The sequence below is a fragment of the Typopeltis vanoorti genome, chromosome 6 (assembly GCF_054136105.1).
Source record: "Typopeltis vanoorti isolate ZY-2024b chromosome 6, IOZ_Tvanoo_1.0, whole genome shotgun sequence".
NCBI lineage: Eukaryota > Metazoa > Arthropoda > Arachnida > Uropygi > Thelyphonidae > Typopeltis > Typopeltis vanoorti.
Genome location: NC_143554.1, coordinates 137,276,722 through 137,298,789, shown reverse-complemented (window position 1 = coordinate 137,298,789; position 22,068 = coordinate 137,276,722). Strand labels below are relative to the sequence as shown.

Here is a 22,068-nt window from a genome sequence, read left to right as displayed (position 1 = left end):
TTCCGAAGTGCATCACCTTACACTTGGCCACATTAAACTGGCAGCCATTTAGTTTAGCCCAAACCACCAGCCTATTTAAGTCATCCTGTAAGATATCCACATCATCTGAATCAACTATTGCTCTTCCCAGTTTTGCATCATCAGCAAACAAGTGGATATCTCCTTTCAATTTATTCCCAATATCATTGATGTACAAATTAAATAACAGATGACCAAGCACTGAGCCCTGAGGCACACCACTAGTCACCTGCCTTCTACTGGACTCCGCTCCGCCATAAACCACTCTTTGATATCTATCCATTAGCCACCCTCTAATCGAAATCACTAGTCTCGGATCCATACTCATTTGCTCCAATTTATGCAACAGAGTTCAATGTGGAATCTTGTCAAATGCTTTTGCAAAGTAATATCACTGAAAAAAAATTTCCTTTATCCAACTCCATTGTTGCTTCATTATAGAAAGTGAACATATTGCTAAGGCAAGATCTACCTTTCACAAAAACCATGTTTCCCCTTATAAAGTATCATATTGCTGTCCACCCAGTCCTGAATTCTAATTTTTATCAATTTCTCCAGAACCTTAACCACCACTCCCGATATACTGATTGGTCTATAATTTGCTATCTCAGTCCTGGAGCCCCCCTTATGTAGTGGAATAATTTCCCCCTCAATTGGGACTTTACCAGAATGAGGCTTAAATTAAACAGCCAAGTTAGAGGAGGTGCTAATTCTCTTGCGCATTCCCTTAAAACATGGGCCGATATGCCATCTAACCCAATGGCAGTGTTAGCATTAAGGTTCTGTAATATACTAAGCACCTCAAATTCTTCTATCACTAGACTCTCATCAGTCAATGACACGTCCAGTACTGCAGTATCACAATCCAGAACAAAAACAAAATGATCACTAAGCAACTCAACTATTTGATTAGTTTCTGTAATTTCCTTACCCTCAACATTTTTTAAAGTCATCCTTCCAAAATTATTCCTCCTTTTACTTGCCACATAGCGAAAGAACTCCTTAGGATTTGTTTTGAACTCATCAGCTAGCTTCCTCTCATAATTAGCTTTGGCCTTCCTTACTATGCAGGTTACCCTTCTTGCCTGTATCTTTTACTGTTCATGGGAATGCTCATCACCTTTTCCTTTATACTTATACCACAACTTTCTCTTTATCTGCAACTCTCGCTTAATAATATTATTCATCCATCTTACTCCTACCTGATTCCTTCTCCTGACTCTGGTAATACAGTCAGATACAGCTTTCATTAAATACTCCTATACGAGGGTTATTTGTGATTTATTAATTATTAATTTAAATCTTATATTAGAAAGAATGCTGACCAGAAATCGTACCTAAAATTTTTGAAGCTAAAGATGATTGTTATATTTGTAAAACTTTCAAATTATTTAAATGAAGGATTTTTATCTTTTTTGATTTGTTATTGAACTTAATAATAAGACCTAAAACATTATAATAGTGGATATAATGCAGAAAATTACGAATCAACGCGTGCTAAGCACACGTTGATTTGTAATTTTTTAGTATTTAGAATTCGTAATTCGAAAAGACATGACTTTATCGTGTTTATTGCTATTATTTTATATAGCTGTAGCAATATAAAATAACAGCAATAAACACGATAAAGTCATGTCTTTTTTTCAGAATATTCTCTATGTTTTCTGGTCAGCATTCTGCAATAAAGTTCATTTTTAATCTTTCGAGTTGGCTCATTTTCGCTACGTTATAATGTGACATATTGTTTTCAGGTAAATTAGTTTTTTTTTTTTTTTTTCATAGAATAGTTTATTTTTGTTTATTTTTATTCTTTGGTTAAACAAGAACAAGAATTAAAATCATTTGCTTTTTTATCATCTGTCTGTCACATGATTATTTGGAAGTTTCAGTGTAAACAAACTTCAGACTTGGCAGTCGTTTGGAAGAGGCTGTTGCAGTTGTCAACGATTAAAGATCGCCACACTAAATACTGCGTAGATAACCTTGATAAGGTCACCTGACAAAAACACTGCATAACAAAAACAACACGCTCAAGCAAAGACACTTCCACAGACTGAAACGCAGTAGATTACATTACTGTAATAATAAACTCCACAACAGAAATTCAATTTGCAAAATAATCACCCATAATTTTTATAATTAAATTTTATTCGTCTGTTTTCTGAATGCTATTCGGTGTCTTGAAAATATGTGTGTGTTGTGGCAGCCAAAAGCTCTGATTTAATACTCGTCAATGTGCTCATAAATTAATATTAAAATTTTAATATTCAAAAATACACTATAGTTTCAGGGCAGGGAACACTGTAAAATATTACCTTATTCCTTCTTTATTATTATTATTATTATTATTATTATTATTATTATTATTATTATTATTATTATTATTATTATTACTACTACTTTAATTGAAATTTCACAGGAATTTATGGTTTCATCCTATGAAAATGTCGAAATAGAGACTTTTTTTATTATTTTTTTTTTTAAATTCCCATTTGTAATATTAAGAGGGATATGTTGTGAATGAAATAATAAATTTGTTTACAATATCTACGTTTTACACAATTGCTTTTATTTTATATCCAAATTAATGGGACCTAATGTTTCTTAAACTGCAAGTAATTTATCTTACATTCCTTTAAATTTCAACAAAAGTTACAGAGGCTGTAGTTAGGAGGAATTCGGGAAAATTGTTTTCAATATCTTCCTTATGTAATATTCCAGATATTTAAATTTGTACATAAATATTTTGATAAAAATCAACATTGATATCAAAAATATTTTCTTGTCAACCTGTACGAAAGTGCAGTTCCTATATTTGTAATTGTAAGTTGGACTCTGATGCCAAATTTGAAAGCAGTGCCGATCATCTCACCAATGACATAACTTTCGCCTATTTCGTTCTTGACAATGTAATGTGTGCTGCTTACATTGAAACATTAACTGACTACCCTGCCAAGTGTTATCTGATACATATACACAGAACTTATTGTTACATTGCATCCAGTTTAGCCAAGTCAAATAAACAAAATTTTTTTATTACACGGATAGGTGGCGATTTGCATGTACAGTATCAAAAACATTGGCACATTCATTATATTTTGAAGTAAAGGACCAGTGTTTAGTGAAAATCAAAACGAACTATGGCATTAGCATAAGCAATACTGAAACCAGTATCTTCCAAAGGAGAGTTGAAATGGCTGCCAGTAGATGGTATATGTTGGATAACTTTTTCGCAGACGAAATTTCAATTTATTAGGTTTTTGCCTCAAGCAGATTTGGTTAATTCGATCAGTATGATTTATGAATAAATTGTAATAAATATATTGCATATATAGCATGTCCTATTATTACCTATTTATTATTATTATTATTGAATCTCAAATTACAAACAAATGGGGGGGGGTAGGATTTAGCTATTCTCTTACATCGATATAGAAATTATTGAATCGACATGCGCGCTCGTATATCCTGCCCGCATACATATACACATGGTTTAAAATGTACCTGTTCTCCAAGGATATGTATGCTTCACTCGTTCTGTAGTCAACAAACATGTTTATTGTTTTATAGATCCTGTTTTTTCGAATGAAAATGTCAAAAAACAAGCTGTTTATATCGTATAATTACCGACACGTCATATAAGCTAAAAAGCGAAATTATTTTCCTGATAGTGTAGTTGTGCTTTCAACTTTTCAGGGTATCCTCTCCTTACTATGACCTTTTTCAAGGTCGTTACCATATTGATAATCTTATCTCGCATTTGACCCATAATTTTTTTGAACTGACTTTAGGTTTTGACGTCACGTAATGAAGATAAGACCGGTGTGTGTCAGTATTGTTTTCGATAGTTGCCAGTAAGCTGATAACAGTTTTCCAGATGATTCTCGCTACTTCAATTCAGAAGTTATAAATTTCTTGTGCGGATATGAAATACGTTTTTTTTTTTTTTTGTAAAGACCGTTCATTTGTTTTGCCTTTGAAAGTTATGTAAGGTTAATTACAACTTGGATAATTAATATGAGCTAAAATTATTATATTATTCTTTCGTAACTCCTTACATCATTGTTAATGACGATTTTTGTAGGGTATGTCCTTGGGCAAAGACATTTGAGAGTCATAAATCTGCCTAATGAAATAACTCAATGATAAAGATATGAATAATACTTTCTCTCTCTCTCTTCATACTCTGAATCAGTGGCGGCCCGTACATAAGCACTGCGATACTGCAGCACGCCCAAGGAAAAAATGAAAAATTTAAATTTTGTTAAATATAAATAATAACAATGCTTACAACATGTTAAAGGTTACAGCTTATGTTCTGACATTGATTGAATAGTTAATAATTGGAATTGTTCGATTAACGCTTTAAATTACGAAACAAATGCACTGCGATCTAACGCAGATATTCGCTTGCACTAAGATGCTCTATTTGGAACAGTGGTCGCCAAAGTGGTCGATATAACATTGTTAGGGTTCGATTCGGGCTCAGGGATCGATAGAAAAATATAAGACATCATTGTACGGGTAATATTTAATTCGGTTAACTTGAATTATATCCATCCTGAATGACAACAATTAAAAGTGAATCGTGGGAACAGTGACATGAATAGGACCTGTAAGATGGAGCAAGGTCATGAAAATAGTTACGGAGGTCAACCAAGTAGGCCAAAATGATGTATTTACCAACAAGCAGCTTTTTTGCTTATCCTATTATAATTACGTAATAGTAAAATAGAGGGTGTCGATAAAAAGTCAAGAAACTCTTGAAGGGGGTCGACGGTCAAAGAAGTTTGGCAACCCCTGATTTAGAGGCTTAGTTTGCGCTTGTCATTGCACGTTACGTCTTTAGTATGCTTACGCACGTTATTTCTGTGAGATATGAAGCGTTCATTATTGGTGCGTGTTCGTGGTAAACTATTTTTTGTCAATCTTATTTTATTTTGTTAAAATGACATATAATTATTTATTTATTATAGATACAAGGCTGAATTATGATGAGTGTCACTGTTGTACATATGAAAATAATTATATTTTTTTAATTATCGTTACACGAAACAAATGCAGTGCGATCTAACGCCGATATTTGTTTGAGCTTGTCATTGCTATTGCTACGAAACTTTTATTATTGGTGTTTGTTCGTGGTGAGGATGAAATAATTTTAATAAAGCAATTTTCAATATGTAAATTTATTTATTATAAATTCTTTACTGATTAGGAAAAAAAAAGTTTTTTTTTTTTTTTTTTTTTTTTTTTGTATATGCAGCACCCCAGTTAAAATTTTCACCGGCCGCCACTGCTCTGAATGGATAAAAATATTTATACCGAAATATGCAGATAAATAGTTGGATATAATATGGACACACACACACACACACACACACACACACACACACACACACACACACACACACACACACACACACACACACACACACACACACACACACACACACACACACACACACACACACACACACACACACACACACACACACACACACACACACACACACACACACACACACACACACACACACACACACACACACACACACACACACACACACACACACACACACACACACACACACACACACACACACACACACACACCTCGCGAGGCTTCTGAAAAGTAACGTAACATAATTTTTTTTTTCTCAAGGATGTTTAATAATAAGTTGAAATTATACACCGAGAAATAACGAGTAGTGTGCATTGTGTAGTTTCTCGTGCACCAAAATCACGCCGCTTGTCAGGAGTCCTGGTCGTTTGCGTCGAATGTTGGATTTCAGTTTGTCCAACGTTGCACAATAAAGTTCTGCATTGATTGCTCCTCCCTTGGGTGAGGAGTCCACGAATAGAGCCTTGGTGGGCCACTGTGGCCATGACTTTTCGGAGAGTGGGAAAGGTTTTGAATTTTTTTGCGTACAGAAGATTGAGGACGTTTTCAGGTCACGAAGTCTTGTTTGCTCTCCGGGATAAAGTCAACTCATGTTTTGTCTCCTGTGACTAGGCGAAGGAGAAAATCATCGCTTTTGTCGCTATATCGCAACAGACTTTCCAAACATATCCCATTCATGTCGTCTTGGGTTCCTCTGACAATTGTCCGGACACCCATCGAGAGCACGCCTTTCGAACGCCAAGGACAACGTGAACAATTTCGTAAACAGTGGCCTTACTCAAGTTCACAACTTGTGCAATTTCACGCAGTTTCACTCTCCGGTCTTCAAGAACGATGCCCTTAATGCACGAAATGCTGCCTTCTTTCTTGCTCGATGAAGGTCTGCGCGCCCAATGTCAATCTTCAATGTAAACACGGCCCGCTTTAAATTCATTGTACCAAAACGCATCTGCTTATTTGACATCACCTTTTCGTCTACACAGCAACCAGTTCACGGTAAATATCATCACTTGGTGAAGCCCCTTTTGCTTGCAAAAGCAACAACAACAACAACACAAAAAAAAAAAAAAAAAACCGAATAACTTCACGGATGCTTGTTTTGCACTAAACTCGCACGGTAGCAGGCATCTTGCAACTGAAATTAACTGTTAGGTATAAGTAATGCCGCACTGCAATGGCGGTCTTTTTGAACGTCATTAACGGGTCTGTCTGTCCACCGATTTTTATCTCATTCCCTTTCACCATTATTAAGAAAGAAAAATATGTTAAAAAATGTTAATTTTCTTGACCATAACAGTTATAAAAAGACTTCTAATGGGACTATATTGATCAAGTACATATAATACACAACTATGCTTTACCAACTAGTTTCACCAACTAAGGCTGTTGGCATCTTCAGGGTAAGGTACTAAAAAGTAAAAATCTATTACAAACTATAATCAACCGATTCAAATTATATTAGACAAAAGAACATAGCGCGTACAAAACATGCATTGAGCGTGCATGATCTCATTTGTTATTTAGGAACGTTCTATCGTTGGCACTGTAATTCAGTTCTGGTGAGTTAAGAGATCTAATAAGGGTCTTCCAGATCACGCGAAAGATTAGTACTTGGTTCCTGTTAAGGTTTTGTGTACAGCGGGCAACTGCTGTGGCTTCTTTAATAAATCGGGAGCGGAAGTCCTCCTCTATATAAAGAATTGTGCTTCTATCCCACTGTATGACATGGTTCGTTCTTGAGAAGTGAAAAGCTAGCCCCGATTTTTCTTCTCTGTTATTATTGACGTCACCAATGTGTTATTTTTGCCTAATTTCAAGGCTCCTTGAAGTCTGGCCGATATAACTCAAGCCGCACGAGCAGGGTATGTGGTAAACTCCAGCATATTTGAAGAAAGGATGGTTATCCTTTGGAGATCTTAAGAATTGTCTAATCATTTCTGTCGGTTTAAAAGCCCTTATTTTATGTGGTCTAAGGAGTCTTGCAATCTTATTGGAAACTGTCCCTAAGTAAGGAATGACGATGGTAGAAATATAACGTATGTCATCTCGTTGTCTTTGTGGGGGGTCAGAGAAAAGTATCTTGTGGACGAGTCTTCGAGAAAATCCATTCATGGTAAGGTTGTTAGATATCAGGGATAGTTCTTCCTGGAGGTCCTGTTGCTCTGTTGTAAGGAGAGAAGCACGGTTCTTCAGCATATGCACAATGCTAAGTTTCTGAGAAATGTGGTGGGAGGAAGTGAAATGCAAATAACGTCCTGTATTGGTAGGTTTGCGGTAAACTGAAAGGTTGATACCACCATTCGTTAGCTTCTTAATTAAAGTGTCCAGAAATGGTAGTTGGTTATCTTTTTCAAGTTCTAGAGTAAATTTGATTGTGTGGTGTAAAGAGTTGATCTTGTTTAGGAAGTTTAACAGGTCCTTTTTTGTGTGGTTCCAAGCAATAAAAATATCGTCCACATATCTCCACCATAGTGTGGGTGTTATGTTACCTTACTTTTCGGAAATCCCTCGTGCACTATTTAATTGGCCAGCTAAAGATATGCAACCATATCTTTGGACAGACAAAGTTGTACTCAGTGCCGTAACGTGGGTTGAGTGAGCGGTGCCCTCTCACCCCTTTGTCCGTATTTTGGAATCATGAAGGATGGTTTGTTTTTCTTTTTTTTTTCTTTAGGGGAACCATTTCCGATCCATCCCAGGAGCAAATACACTACCGGAAGCAGGGTGTGCTTATGCTTGCCATACTGTTGAAAGATGTCACCAGTAGTGTGCTGCCTGCTCGCACTAACCGGTTCTTAAAATTTTGAAGAATTTTGAAAATTTCATCCTCCTGCAGACATTACGTAATGGAGATCATCAGCAGCTTATTAATTACAGTACAATAATTTTAATATTGTTATAATTATTATTACGTTACCCCTCCAAGGAGTCCAAGGACTGAAAGTGGGAGGACAATCCGCTCACGCAGCAGCACCATCCATCATTTATACAAACAAGGCCTCTACCGAAATATATAGTCATATAGTCGGTAGTTGAAAGTCGTTATATGGTTGTAATAATTGTTCTTCATGTTCAAATAGTTAAAACTTTTTCACTATTTAAAAACTAATAAAAACTTTTTATTTATTTTTATTTTATTTTATTGAAATAATAATAATTTTGAGAATTAAGAGCTAATTAACAAAAAAGAAGAAAAAATGAATGCGCAAAAATTAATTCGCTTGTTATTTCAGGCTCAGGAAGCGCGAATACAACTTGCCGAGATGCCTTTACGGTTTCTTAGTATTGAAGAATGCGAACAGGTAAGATTAGAATAAGAATTCGAAAGACAAACTAATAATTCGAAACTAATTGCTGGACATTCCGATAAGGAAACTAATTGATATTCGTCGTTCTATTTATTTTGTTAACAAACATACAGTACACGACAGAGGAAGTTTTAAAGGCTGTAGCGAAACTTGTAATTACTGGACCAAGCAGAAGTTCCAAATACTGTATGTATTACATTACATGCAATGTACTGTACAATCGCTCTGCGCATGGCGGTCGCTTTAGCTACTTTGCGCTCTTATTCTTCACGCTTAGAATACTGTTTTCGCTAATTACTAACGTGTCGCCTTTTTAAAATTCTTAAAACTTCGTTTCTGTTATCTGCAAAATCGATCTTCATGCACTTGATATCTTAGTGAATCCTCATGTCAATTTGTTTACCAACATTGGAACGTTAGTAAAAAAATTAGCATACAAATTAACACAAGTTGGGATGTCACCAATTTATTTTTATTTTATTTGCCTATTCTTTTCCATATATTGCCTATGTTTCAGCAAAACTATCCCAAATGCTTAATGTATAAAATTAAAAGTGTGTTAATGCTTATCGCCTGCGGATATAACTTCAACACCCTCATATACTACGAACAGACGATAAAATCTATCGAATTCTATTTGAATGACTGTCTTGTCATTCTTCAAGTCGAAATACCAGATTATTATTGGGCATATTCTTATTGACTCGTGGTTGATTCTACCTGTAGTAAAATCTCTACAGCAGACAATATCATTTTCTTTAATTGCTTTACAGCTTTAACAGAATGTGGTGCAAATACAGACTTAACAATCGCTTCCAATTTTGGTTCTAGCGCTAGAAAAATTTAGACGAATACATACACAGTTCACAGATATACAGACTTTGCAGATAGGATGAACCTTCCGTAATATCATGTGATAGTGTATTTGAATGGGATCTCAATTTTAAATTCCAAATAGTATTAATTAGGTTTTCATTTAAAGCCAACTTACTTGGATGACAGGTGTTAAGCCTAACACGTAGGTAAAAAGATGAGTGAAATATTCTACGCTAGGGACCTCTACGGTCTCTAGCTCTTAATTTAAGTTTTGCTTCTTATTGTCTGTAAAGTTCATGATTAAGGTTAACCTACTGACATTATTTTATTTTCGCTATTTAGGTATCAGCTTTCCAGTCTACTTGTTTGGCATGCGATCCGTGTTTAACTGGCTCCAAATTTTTCAGAGTGGGTCGTCCAGCCGTATTAGCAGTAAGATATTATTATTATTAAAGAACTTATTAAAGAACTTAATTAAATAATTATTAAAGAACTTAAACTCAAAATCAACCCAGACAAAACAAAACTAAGCACCTTAGTACTGACAGGAAAAATAGACATTCCTACAATCCCAAAGTCATGAACAACACCAAGCTAATTGAAAAAGTCACAAATCCAAAATACCTTGGTATTACGCTTGATCAGGAATTAAGTTTTGCACAACACTTCCAGCAGAGCTCTAAAAACATTAAATATACAGAAAAGACTTTGTGGAACAAATTGGGGCACAAAGTCAAAAATCCTCAAAACTACTTACACTACACTAATAAGGCCAATAATGGAATAAGCAACACCTATCTGGTCACCTTCAGCCTCATCGGTAAAGAAAATATTAGACAAAATACAAGCAAAAACATCCAAAATTATCATTGGTGCAGTTTCATCCACTAACATCAGAGCACAACAGGAATGTGGGCTTGACCTGCTGGAGGAGAGATGAAAATTTGCCACCATAAAATTCATAAATAATATCAGAAGCTACCAAAGCGATCATATCTCCCTAAAAACTTATGAACATTGGAATCAAAAATGCAGACTTCGCAGATCATCAACTTCACTATCAGGAAGGAAATAGGTCTTGATTAGCTAAATGCCCACATAAACAAAGAACCTCTATTTTCCAGTCGTTTCCTTCAAATACCTACATAAATCTAAACCTTACCAAACTCTGCACAAAAAAAACGAACCAAAAGAAATGTTCAAAGAAAAAGACCTAAATACTATCAACCTTCTTTCATCCTCCAAACAGGTTATTTGTTATACTGATGGATCGTCAGACACCAATATGATTAATGGAAGCACTGGTTCTTCTCCTTCTACTCCCGAAAGGTGAAAAACTTTCAATAAAAGTTGGATCTGAGAGAATCGCTTCCAATTTTACCAGCGAACTCTACGCAATAAATAAATCACTTGAAGTCTACTTAAAACTATCATCATGTCAACAATCTGAAGGAATTATAATTTACAGTGACTCAAGATCAGCTATGGAGGCAATCAAAAATGACAATACCAAGCTCACACAAGACATCAATAAACTCTTAAATCGACTAAAGTGTTTAGGAAAAAGTTGCATTTTACAATTGATTCCTGCTCATGTAGGCACTGATTACAATGAAGCAGCTGATAAATTAGTAAAAGAAGCCAGAGAACTCAACCAAGAAACTCACATGATAATTCTTGCTGATGCCAACGCACTATCAAAAGCTAAACTAATTCCACTGAAATCAGTGATACAACATCAAATTCCCGAAATCAGTGCTGACAGAAAGACCTCCACACGATAGCAAGACTACGAACAGGACATTATAGAGGAATGAAGATCAATACAGATGATACGAGAACATATAGAAACTGCAACAACTGCTCCAATACTGAACTGACACCAACTCACATCTTTACCTGTCCAGGAATTACAGCAGCCTTGCAAGAAATAGATCCTAATCCTGAACAACAGCTCTATGCGAACAAAATCATCGACATAGCCAAAGTAGTACAAGGAGCACAAGGAAACATCTAAGACTCTTCAAAGGACAAGACAACAACAACAACATATTATTATTATTATTATTTTTAATTTGGATATTTCTTTGAATTAAAGTGTTCATATCTGAATATTTATTTATTTGCATTATGATGAACTTAGAGTAATAAAATGACTAAAAAGTGTATGTGGAGAGGGAGAGAGAGAGAGAGAGAGAGAGAGAGAGAGAGAGAGAGAGAGAGAGAGCATTGAACTCACAGTATGTATTGGAACGAAGATGAAAGAAGAAGTGAGCTATTAGCACGAATTATAACTGAAAGGCTATAAGTATGGAACTAGAGGGTAGGAAAGAGTTACTGAAATTAGTGAAATACAAGACCGAAAGGCAAAGTCTGTTGCACAGAAATGTTAGCTGTAATTTGAGAAGGACCGCGAAGTAAATGAGACAATGCGTAACTTAACCTGTTTAGGAGAAATGGTGTATAGATGTGTGGAATAGATTTGATGAATGGGCATATCTTAATGATTGAACTTGAATGACATTGTAATAAAATGTCTGGAGAAAATATTGTCAGTAGACGAATGGAAGTGCAGAATAAAAGTAAATAGGGCTATTATGGTGTAAAAAGAGAATTGGTATTAATCATCTAGTTTGGCCAAAAAAGTATAGATATCGGTGGGAAGTCTTGCATGGAGGAGGTAGTCAAAAGGATGGAATTTAAGAAATGCTATATTTTCATAGAGGACAAAGAAATAGGTAAAAGCTAACGGGACAAAATATATAGTTGTTGTTGCTATAGATCTGTGATTTCAAAGGAAGATGTGAATGGCTTAGGAAAAATACTGAGGGAAAATTACCTAAAATAACGTGTGATTGAATGAATTATGGGTTTGATTGCGCTGTATCTGGAAATAATATTAAAAGCTTGTTCGCAACCACTTTGTACCCAGTTGAGGAGAATAATTATACAGTTCTAACATGGAATGGCTCAGCATGTAAAGCTTTCATGGAAGAGTGAGTGATTATGACAAACGTAGAAAGCTGCTTGGATCAGTAACATGGTATCTATAACGGTAAGGGAATGACGTTAGTAGTGTGTGTGTGTGGTGGATGGGTGGGTTTTTTTATGTGACTCCGCCCATGAAAGGTTGTCATCCCTAAATGAGACCCTGCATTATCAGAATTAAGAAGAATAAAATGAAAAATGTTGCGAAAGCAATTTAAGCAGAAATATAGTGAGCAAGCTAGTGAGTAGTACAAAGCGTAGAAAAGAATGGCCAACATATTAAAACAGGACTAAATTATGAGTAAAATTAGTGTCGAATAGGCTGAAAGAAATCCCAAAGATTTCTTTTACTGCTGGGCTAGCAAAAGAAAGAATGATTATGAATGAGTAACTATAAAGGAATGGCTTTATAGTTACATCATTTTACATCACTTTAGAGCATCGCACACAGACATTTTAATCTATAAGGATGAATTTATAAGTTTGTAGAAAAAAAAGTTTCATAGACGAAAACGAGGATATATGTGGATGATGCATGCGAATTAATAAGGGGGTTTTATATGACAGATGCAAAATAAATGTTTCGCTACTAACATAAAAGATGGGAAGAAGGACCTTGGAAGCAAGGTAAACTTGGATATGTGAGGACTCATATTTTGCTAATAGATCACTAAGAGAGTGAAATGGATTGCCAGGAGCTGTTCTGATTTGTCAGCGAATCTATTTAAGGAGAGTGTGACAAGCATTGTGTGGGTTAATGTGGACCTCAATCAATGAGTCCTCATCTCATGAGGCCCACATTGACCACACTGAAATTCTGTTTTAGTATTGTTTCAATGGTAGATGTGGCAACTGCATTCGAATGTAAAAGTTTCATTTAACTTGAAGAAATGTTTTTCTGTCAGTAGCATAATAATGTTAATGAAATGTGGGAAAGTGCTTTCAGATAGTGAAGAACTTTAAAGAAGACTGTGATGTGCTTGAAGCTGATATCAGATAGAAAGCTCACATCTCGAGACAAATTCAGCATGGCAAAACTACAGAATGAGTTGAGTTATTTAAAGAATTAACGAAGAAACTGAGGTAAGTATATTATGTGTCTGTTCTTTGTGTTCATCATTCCTTTTTTCTTTGGGATAAAAACACCGTTATGTTTGAGTCTGAATGTTTGTATTCAATAGAAAAGGTCTGGAACACATTCTTTAGGATCCTTCATTCGAATCTCTTTAACCAAAGGACAATCGTTCTTCCTGCTGTATCACAGACGCAAAAGCACACAGAATATCATTGTAAGTGAAATAAGTTGCATGACCCTTTTTTATTATTATTTTTTTTTAATGAGGAAAGAAGACTGACACCATTCTTGGGTTCACCATATTTTGCCTCCACAATGTTTATGATAAGCTCATCAGCTTCTCCTAATCTTTACAAAAGCGGGGACCGATATTTTCAGTATAATTGTTTCCTACCAATCACCTATAATTACATATATTCATGCATGTATGTAGTTTCTTGAATTAAATAAACAGGTTGGTAAGATTAGTAAAATTATCTATAATAATATAGATGTAGATATAGATATAGATATAATGACAAAATAGTTTGAAGAATGATATACTACTTTAAAATTATGAAAATTATTTTTCAGATATTCGAAGATTCCATGATAATGATATTATCTAATATATTTACTAGTATTTGATATCGATTAGGCAACTGGCCATTCCTAATCAAAGCCCGTTGATATTTTGTATGTGTCTATACACTTCTTATTCATTTAAATAAATAACTGTCACATTTATGTCAATAAATACATTTCCGTCTTTTCATTTGAATTTTTATTGATTTTAGTTTTGTTTTCACTGCAGGCATCTCATATGCCATATTTGAATTTCCTTTTTTTCCCCTTCTAAGGATCTGTAGTTTTTTTTTTTTGTTTTGTTTTGTTTTGTTTAAGACTAGTACTTACTGCACCACACTTTGCGAAAATAACTGCTCTAGATTGAAAGAAAAAATTGTTAGCAAAAAAAAAAAAAAGCATGCTGTCTCGAGGGCAGTATGTGGCCCTGGGAATTGGCATTTGTTTCCATAGGGTTATATTACCAGAAGACTGTTATAATTTGATTCTAGTCATCATCATCATCATCATCATTCTCTCAGGGATTTAGGCCCAGTGGCGCCTGTTCCAGTCTGATTCCATCTTTTCCTTGGTCGTCCCTGACTTCTACACCCCCCCCCCTGTCCAAAAAAGAAACAGAACTTTTCGAAAATTGAAGAAACTAGTAGCGCCACCTGTTGTATATTTTTGTTGTCGAAAGCAGCATCCTTCATTAGTGTTCTGTCAACTGTTTATGATATTTGTTTAATTGGAAGCCGAGTTATAGTACCAAGAGTGACAGTGTGTTTTGACGAACGGTCGGTCGTCACGATATTCATGCAGTACGTGACGAATTCTCGCTATCAATCGCTTGAAAACTTCGACATAAAACTCACCATTAACCTCTTGGCCAGGCAGAATGAATTCTTCGTAGATGATGCCCTTGGAATCGTAGAAACAAATCAGCATTGTCTTTACTTTTGACTTCTCCAAGCGACGCTTTTTGGGATGGTGGTCTCCACTCCATTCTGGCACTTTGTTTCGGGCTCATACTCAAAAAACCATGTTTTATCACCAGTAACGATCGTTTCAAGGAAGTTTGAGTCCTTATGAGCGGTTTTAATGAGGTCCTTGCAGTGTTCAATTCGATACTTTTTTTGGTCGTCTGTCAACTTGTGGGGAACAAATTACGAATTCAATTTACGAAGGCCCAAATTCTCGGTCAAAATGTTCTGCACAGTTGATTTTGGAATCCTCAATTCATCTTCAATCAATCTCACAGACGATTTCGGTTTTCTTTGATGAAATACGCAGTTTGTAGATGTTAAAGTCCAGTTTTTGGACGGCCCAGCTTTTCCTCAAGCATCTCATGACCACATTGAAATCGCTTAAACCAATCGTAAACTTGAGTACGGGATAAGCATTCATCACCGTATGCTTTTTGAAGTATTTGATGCTTTTTTTTTTGTAAAACGTTTACCAAGTTTAACACAAAAGTCAATCGCAGGTCTCTGTTTGAAACTCATTTTCCGACAGTTCGTCAAGACACACTGTCACTCTTGGCACTATAACTCGGCTTCTAATCAAACAAATGTCATAAACAGTTGACACAACACTAATGAAGATTACCTCTTTCAACCACAAAAAGATACATCAGGTGGCACCACTAGTTTCTTCAATTTTCGAAAAGTTCTGTTTCTTTTTTGGACAGAGGGTGTATATCCTCCAACTGGGTGGTATCGGAGTATTTATTTGAGTACAATTGAATTTTCTATTCTTTCGATATGTTCAGTCCACCTTTTTCGGTATTCATATACTTTCTTCATTACGGAATGTATTTTTATTTCTTTACGCATTTCTGTACTTTTTTTTTTTTTTGTCTCAGAGAGTACATCCTGCCGTCCGCAGGAATTTCATTTATCCAATTTCTACTCTTTTTTTTTTGTTTCAATGCTCCGTAATTCACTTTCGCACAGTAGAGAGTGTCTTGCCAAAACTTTATCAACTCTTGTTCTTGTATGTTTTTGAACTTGGTTATGTTTGAAATTATTAGAGGTCATTCCTATTGTCTTTAGAGGGTTTGAAATTTTGATTCAAAATTTCAAACCTTCTAAAGTCAATGTCAGCTTGTTTTGTATGTGATATTGAACATCCAAGGTGTTTGAAGCAGCTGATTTGTTCTAAAAATATTTTTTCAATCATGATTTTATTTCTGACTAGAAATGGTCAAAAATAAAGTGGTCCTTTAAAAGCCATGAATTTTGTTTTGTCTGTTGATATTTGCATTCCAATTTTGTTTGCACTTATGTTTAAAGCGTATATTGATCTTTGGAGTTCACTTTGGAGTTTTATATTTTTCTTCCATTTCTTTACTATTTCATCTATATAGATATGAAATAAGTCTAAGATTCTAGTTTAATGACTAAAGGAACTTTAGTGAGGCATTTCGCTGGCCTGGTTAGCCGAGTGGTTAGTGTATGCTCTCCAACCAATAGGTCGCAAGTTCGAATATCGCTGCGGACTTTGTGATTGTCTTAACTTAACCATGATTATCACATAGCCTTTCTTTTTTTAGTTGGTTCCTGAGTTGGTCGATCTGTGGCACAGGTAAGCAGGGTTCTTATAATGTATTAAAAATTTTAAAATATAACCTTGCCTTTCAACAAAATTGAGCGAAGAACACACACACTAATTCAGATAATAGTATAGTATATTTAAGGAGTACGAAGTGACACTCGCCCATGCTCTTTCTCAGCTGTATGTGAAATCACTTGATAGCCTTGGGACAACTATTAGTGATGGCTAATGTGGAAATTGACTGTTTCCACCCTTAAGGAGTGCACTTATTTATTTATTTCATGTAGCTTTGGATCTGTTCGCATTTCCAACAAAAATCAGTATGAATTTTTTTCATAGACATTTATACCAATGTCAAATAATATCACAGCTTGTCTGGAATAATTACTACCAACTAAATAAAATTTATTCCAAACGACTAACGTAAATAGAATTACAGGATCTGTACTTCTAGATACAGAACCTCACAATACTTTAGTGGAGTACATTTCAAATGTACTCATAAAAAAAAAAATTAAATTAAAAATAGAATAGTAAAAAGTAAATAAAAAAAATTATGTTGGTACTCAAACTCCGCTCAGGTATTTTGAGAGGATTACTTTCCATTGCAACTTAGTATAACACAGAAGCAGGCCGTACTTATGCACAGGCGCACGAGGCTCTAGCTGGGGGTACCGAAAAATAAGGACCAATTTAAGGTCCCCAAACGATGAAGGGAGCTTGGAGCACTCTAGCGCCTCGGATCCCGCTCCCTAGGGAAACGTTTAAGTACTGCCTTGAACAGAAGAGTAAAAATCTGATGACTTAAGGGTCCATGCGATTGGAATCCTTCTTTCAATTCATCTCTCTCTCTTGCAGTTTTTCTTGCAACTTCTCATACATATACGCTGTATAACTTTGCAGCATGAGTAAACGTTTTGTCTCTGCTTCTACTTTTTAACCAAGTGAAAGTTTTTCACTTGATTAAAAAGTAGATTACACTTGCCGAGTTTATATTCTTATTTAACCTTTTACCCAAGTTTAAACAAAGTTTGCGCGTAAAATATCTTCACAACTAGGCTAATTTTATATAGAGGTTGTTGACTTCATGTCAATTGCCTTCGTATCCTATAATGTAATAGATACTTCCTTTCGGAGGTGTACATCGCTGTGCATTATGGGTCCACTATCCATACTGTTCCGACCTTTATTGAGGTCTCATCAGCGGGAGCCAAACCTAAGAAGATAAGCAATATCACGTCCGAAAGGAAGTACATTTCTGATGAAATGTGTTCCTTTCATATTACTGCTTTATTTCTTAATTAACATACATCCGATTTCCAATAATACTGTTCACGTGTATTCTATCCGCTGCTTGAATTTCTGTAGCAAAAGAATGAAAAACATGACTTCAGAAAGTCAAAAATAACACTGTACACTGTGAACAGTGCTATTTTGACACCCATCGTTACGCATGCGCAAGTCAATGGATAAGATCATTTTCATGAACTTATTAAATTTCGGTAAGTTTCTGCATTTTGAAGTGAAGTGAATGCTATCATTGTTAATTTATTGAATATCACTTCTATCACTGGTATTAATTCTGTCAGCTTGGCTATATTGAAATAATACTTTTGTTTCTATTTACAAAGGTTGTAATGCTATTTCAAATAAATCCACTAACACTTTTTATTCTTAAATGCAATTAGTTGAGGCCGTTTTCGCTTTAACCCTTTTTTTTGAATGGCCAATCGTCTCTACCCTTAACTGCCACTGACGGCTGACCCAAGACTATCTAAGGGTCATACTGCAGATAACTCCTACCATCTCGTGATTCCTAAACTATAACATACAGTATTATTGTCTGAAATACTATGAACTCTGCAATCGATTTTGTTCAGTTGTTGGGTATTAAAAACTCGAGATTTCGAGAGAACTTTACTTCCCCATGCCAAAGATCAACTAAGTCGTCGGGAACCGGCTAATAAATAAATAAATAATAGAGGGTAGTGACTTTTATTATTTATTTGCCGAATAGAATATCTAAATGACAATTTAATTTTCAGGTGTTTCTAAAATGATTACTTGTAGCATTTTGTCCATTTGTGTGTTTGAGAGAGAGAGAGAGAGAGAGAGAGAGAGAGAGTAGGAGAGGAAGAGAAGAGGAAATTTATTCATATGCCTTTAACTCCAAAAGAATGCAATCGAGGTAAATGTAAATGTTTGATTAGGCTATAAGATATTTTTTTAAAATAGTTTATGTTCTTTTTAAATCCTTGCTTTTACTTTGCTTCTTATCTGTTAGACTTTGGACATTGTTTATTGGATAGTTTCAGATAGATGCGATAATGCATATTTTTGCACACTTTATCGGTGTAATTTGTCTCATTCCTTTGAAATCAGGAAATAAATGAATAATCCTCTAACACCTTTTTTATCTCCCAAAAGCTAATTTAAACGTAATTATTTTAGTTTACCAACTTTCAGAAATTGTTAGGCATCCTCTCCTTACCCTTAGTCATTGATAGTTGAGTTCATTTCTGCTTACTGTGGGTAGAGTTACGTGAACTTACTGTGGGTAGTTAGAGATACACCAGAAATGAATATATAATACAGGAGACAACTGATATCATCTGATGATTGTAATCTTAACTGTTAATACTGAATATCGTCTATGTTATATTATTGATTTTTCCAAGTCGCACGATTAAAAATGCAAGTGTTTAGAGGGAATGGGGAAGACTTTATTTGCCTACCTGCATCAAGGGATACATCAAGCTACTCTACTAATATACTCTCCAAAATAATAAACGTAACATGTATTTTCTTTACAGAATTTTATAACATATTTAAATAGTAAATAAATTAATAAAATAAAATCCGCTAACGCCTTTTATTCCTCTATAGAAAGTAGGCGAAGCTGTTTCAGTCCTATCTAAATTTTGGGGACTGAGGAGGAAGTTCGGTCTCCACAGGTAGCCGATCAGCAATAGCTGGCCCAAGACTCTAATTATACGTAACATCAGGTGAAGAAAGGCTGCTGATAAGTGCCGCCATCTCATGGTCGCTTAGCCTAACAGCATATAAATTTTTGTCTGAAATAGTGTAGGTTGTACGGTCCCTTTGCTTGAGTTTTTGGCACCAGTTTCCCGAGAAAAAACCCGATTGACGGAGTCAGTGATCGACAAACTCAGAATCGGTCGAAGAAAGGACTTAGAAAAAGTTCCTCTAGTCGCGACTAGATTCGAATTGAGAACCGTTTTCTTCTGGCAGCCTGACGCTATGGGTGCAAACGTCACTTCCACAGGGATAAACATGCCAGCTTTTTATATAAAAACAGTTTAAGTTTCTAGGAATTTATATATCATTCTGTATTATTTATATCGTCCTATTGCGAACGACAACTTTTCCTGTCCGTGAAATAAACAATTTAAACAACCACAAATACGTATGGCGAACGCACGAGAAGATTATTTAAAAGACGTTTCATGCAATGAACAGCCGAGGCATGATCTTCAAGCCCTGACTTTCCATATTGATGAATTCGTAAATAATTCATATATTATTCTCTTCTAATTTCTGCATAATGTCCGATCTGCCCATAATAATTTTACAAGCAATGATCGTGTAAACTCCTTATCCTTCTTACTAAAACGGAAAGAAAGAAATTGACTTTCGAAACTGAGAAAGTAAGCCAAAATAATTAAACTTGTTTAAAATATGGCCAAACTTTACTGAGTTGCTTCTCATTTAAGAGACGGTGGTTATACGATGGACACTGTGATGCTGTTCTGCTTTGAGAATGCAATTTGTTACTACTGTGTTGATCGCAGACACTGAGCCATTAATATAAATTTCAGTCATATTTTGTCATCATAGTGATGAGTTCATAATTTTTAGATACAAGGCTATTTGTGCTATTTTCTAATAATTTCGATTAGTCGGTGGTGGATCTATTATTATGATTCTCCTTAATATTAACCAGCGAAATTAAAGATTATTTATTTTATATTAAACGCATGCATTCTCCTTTTAAGGCGCATGATTCTGAGCCTTTTGTGCTGCAGATAATGTTTTGAAAAAGTGTAGATTTGACCAAAAGTTTAAATGACCAATTTTAAATTTGAACCACAGAAGATCTAGCACTGATTAAACAACTGAATTATTATCAGCAATCAAACGATTGCGTAAATACAAAAATTGAAGTTTCGATTGTATATGATAGCTAAGCAGCGACTTAGTTGATACAATAGCTATCTCCAACACACTACTGATCTGGGAATTTACAGCACCATTCCCTAATGAGATTTTCATGGTTACTCTTATTATAATTCTGGATATTTTGTATTAGAATGGCATTTCTTATCTATATGGATATTTTTTCTAAACGTATTTTTATAATAATTTCATGAATTGAGCGAAAAACTAAATAAAGACTTCATTTTTGTTTCAGATATTTGGTAGCATTGTGACTTACACCATCGTCCTCATACAGTTTTATAATGGTGAAGAAAAAGCTAACAGGGATTGCTTCGTTTCTGTATTTCATAACGTCTCTCAGTTGTTAAATATTTAAATTAAAAGAATTGTGAAACATTCTGCACTTATATATTTTAGATGAAAAGGACAATGCATAAGAGATCGTAGAAAGAACACAGAAGTAATTTTACAATTCAATTATAATTTCTAATATGCGCTGTGATCATACTGATTAGATAATCTCTACCCCCCCCCACATGATCAAAGTAAATACAATGCAAAATCAGAATCCGTTCCAAGTCTAACGGATATAACGAGGTTTCTTTCGACAAATGCAGCCATTGAATTAGAAACTTCTCAGTAATCAGTTGATCTCCGTGTAGGCATGGGACAGCGAATATCGATCCTCTTCAATTCCCTGCGCATAGTTCGGTGAGATATGGATCGGGAACAGCCTTCATTAAATGCTTCTATCAACTGCTGTGCACAGGAAATTCTGTTTGTCCATATAAGCCTTCTCAGACCAGCGATCTCGTTCCTGACAGATTGTCATAGTACCAGAATCAAAAAAAGTAGGTTATTTTCTCACTGATTAAACATACCGGATATCTCACGATTGTGATCAAAACTGTTGATTATTAATTAAGCAGCATTCATAAATACTTGCCTAGAAAACACGATGGAAGTGACGAAGTATTTTGCATATATACTGCGTAAGTGACGTTTACGTACATCTACATAAAGGTTTCTAATGCAGTGGTCGGTCTGTGTATATATTTTAAACGAAGAACGCCTCATATTTAATGTTATATGCTTTAACAATAATTAAATCGTACAGTTTTTGCGACAAAAACTCAGCTGGTGGTGTAGGATTCCTAATAAATAAAACAATCAAGCACAATGTC

At 35.0% G+C, this 22,068-nt stretch overlaps 1 protein-coding gene across 2 annotated transcripts in view; it reads left to right on the top strand.

The window, feature by feature from the left end:
• LOC150105979 (gustatory receptor for sugar taste 64f-like) overlaps positions 1 to 21,280 on the top strand; it is a 35,293-nt gene extending 14,013 nt beyond the window's left edge. For both annotated transcript variants that reach the window (XM_090393734.1, XM_090393735.1), the window contains exons 2-4: positions 8,653 to 8,721; positions 9,886 to 9,975; positions 21,138 to 21,280. In XM_090393734.1, the coding sequence (XP_090249860.1) occupies positions 8,653 to 8,721; positions 9,886 to 9,975; positions 21,138 to 21,260 (282 nt within the window). In that variant the 3' untranslated portion in view covers positions 21,261 to 21,280. The remainder of the gene's footprint in view (positions 1 to 8,652; positions 8,722 to 9,885; positions 9,976 to 21,137) is intronic.
• Positions 21,281 to 22,068: the final 788 nt, after the last annotated feature.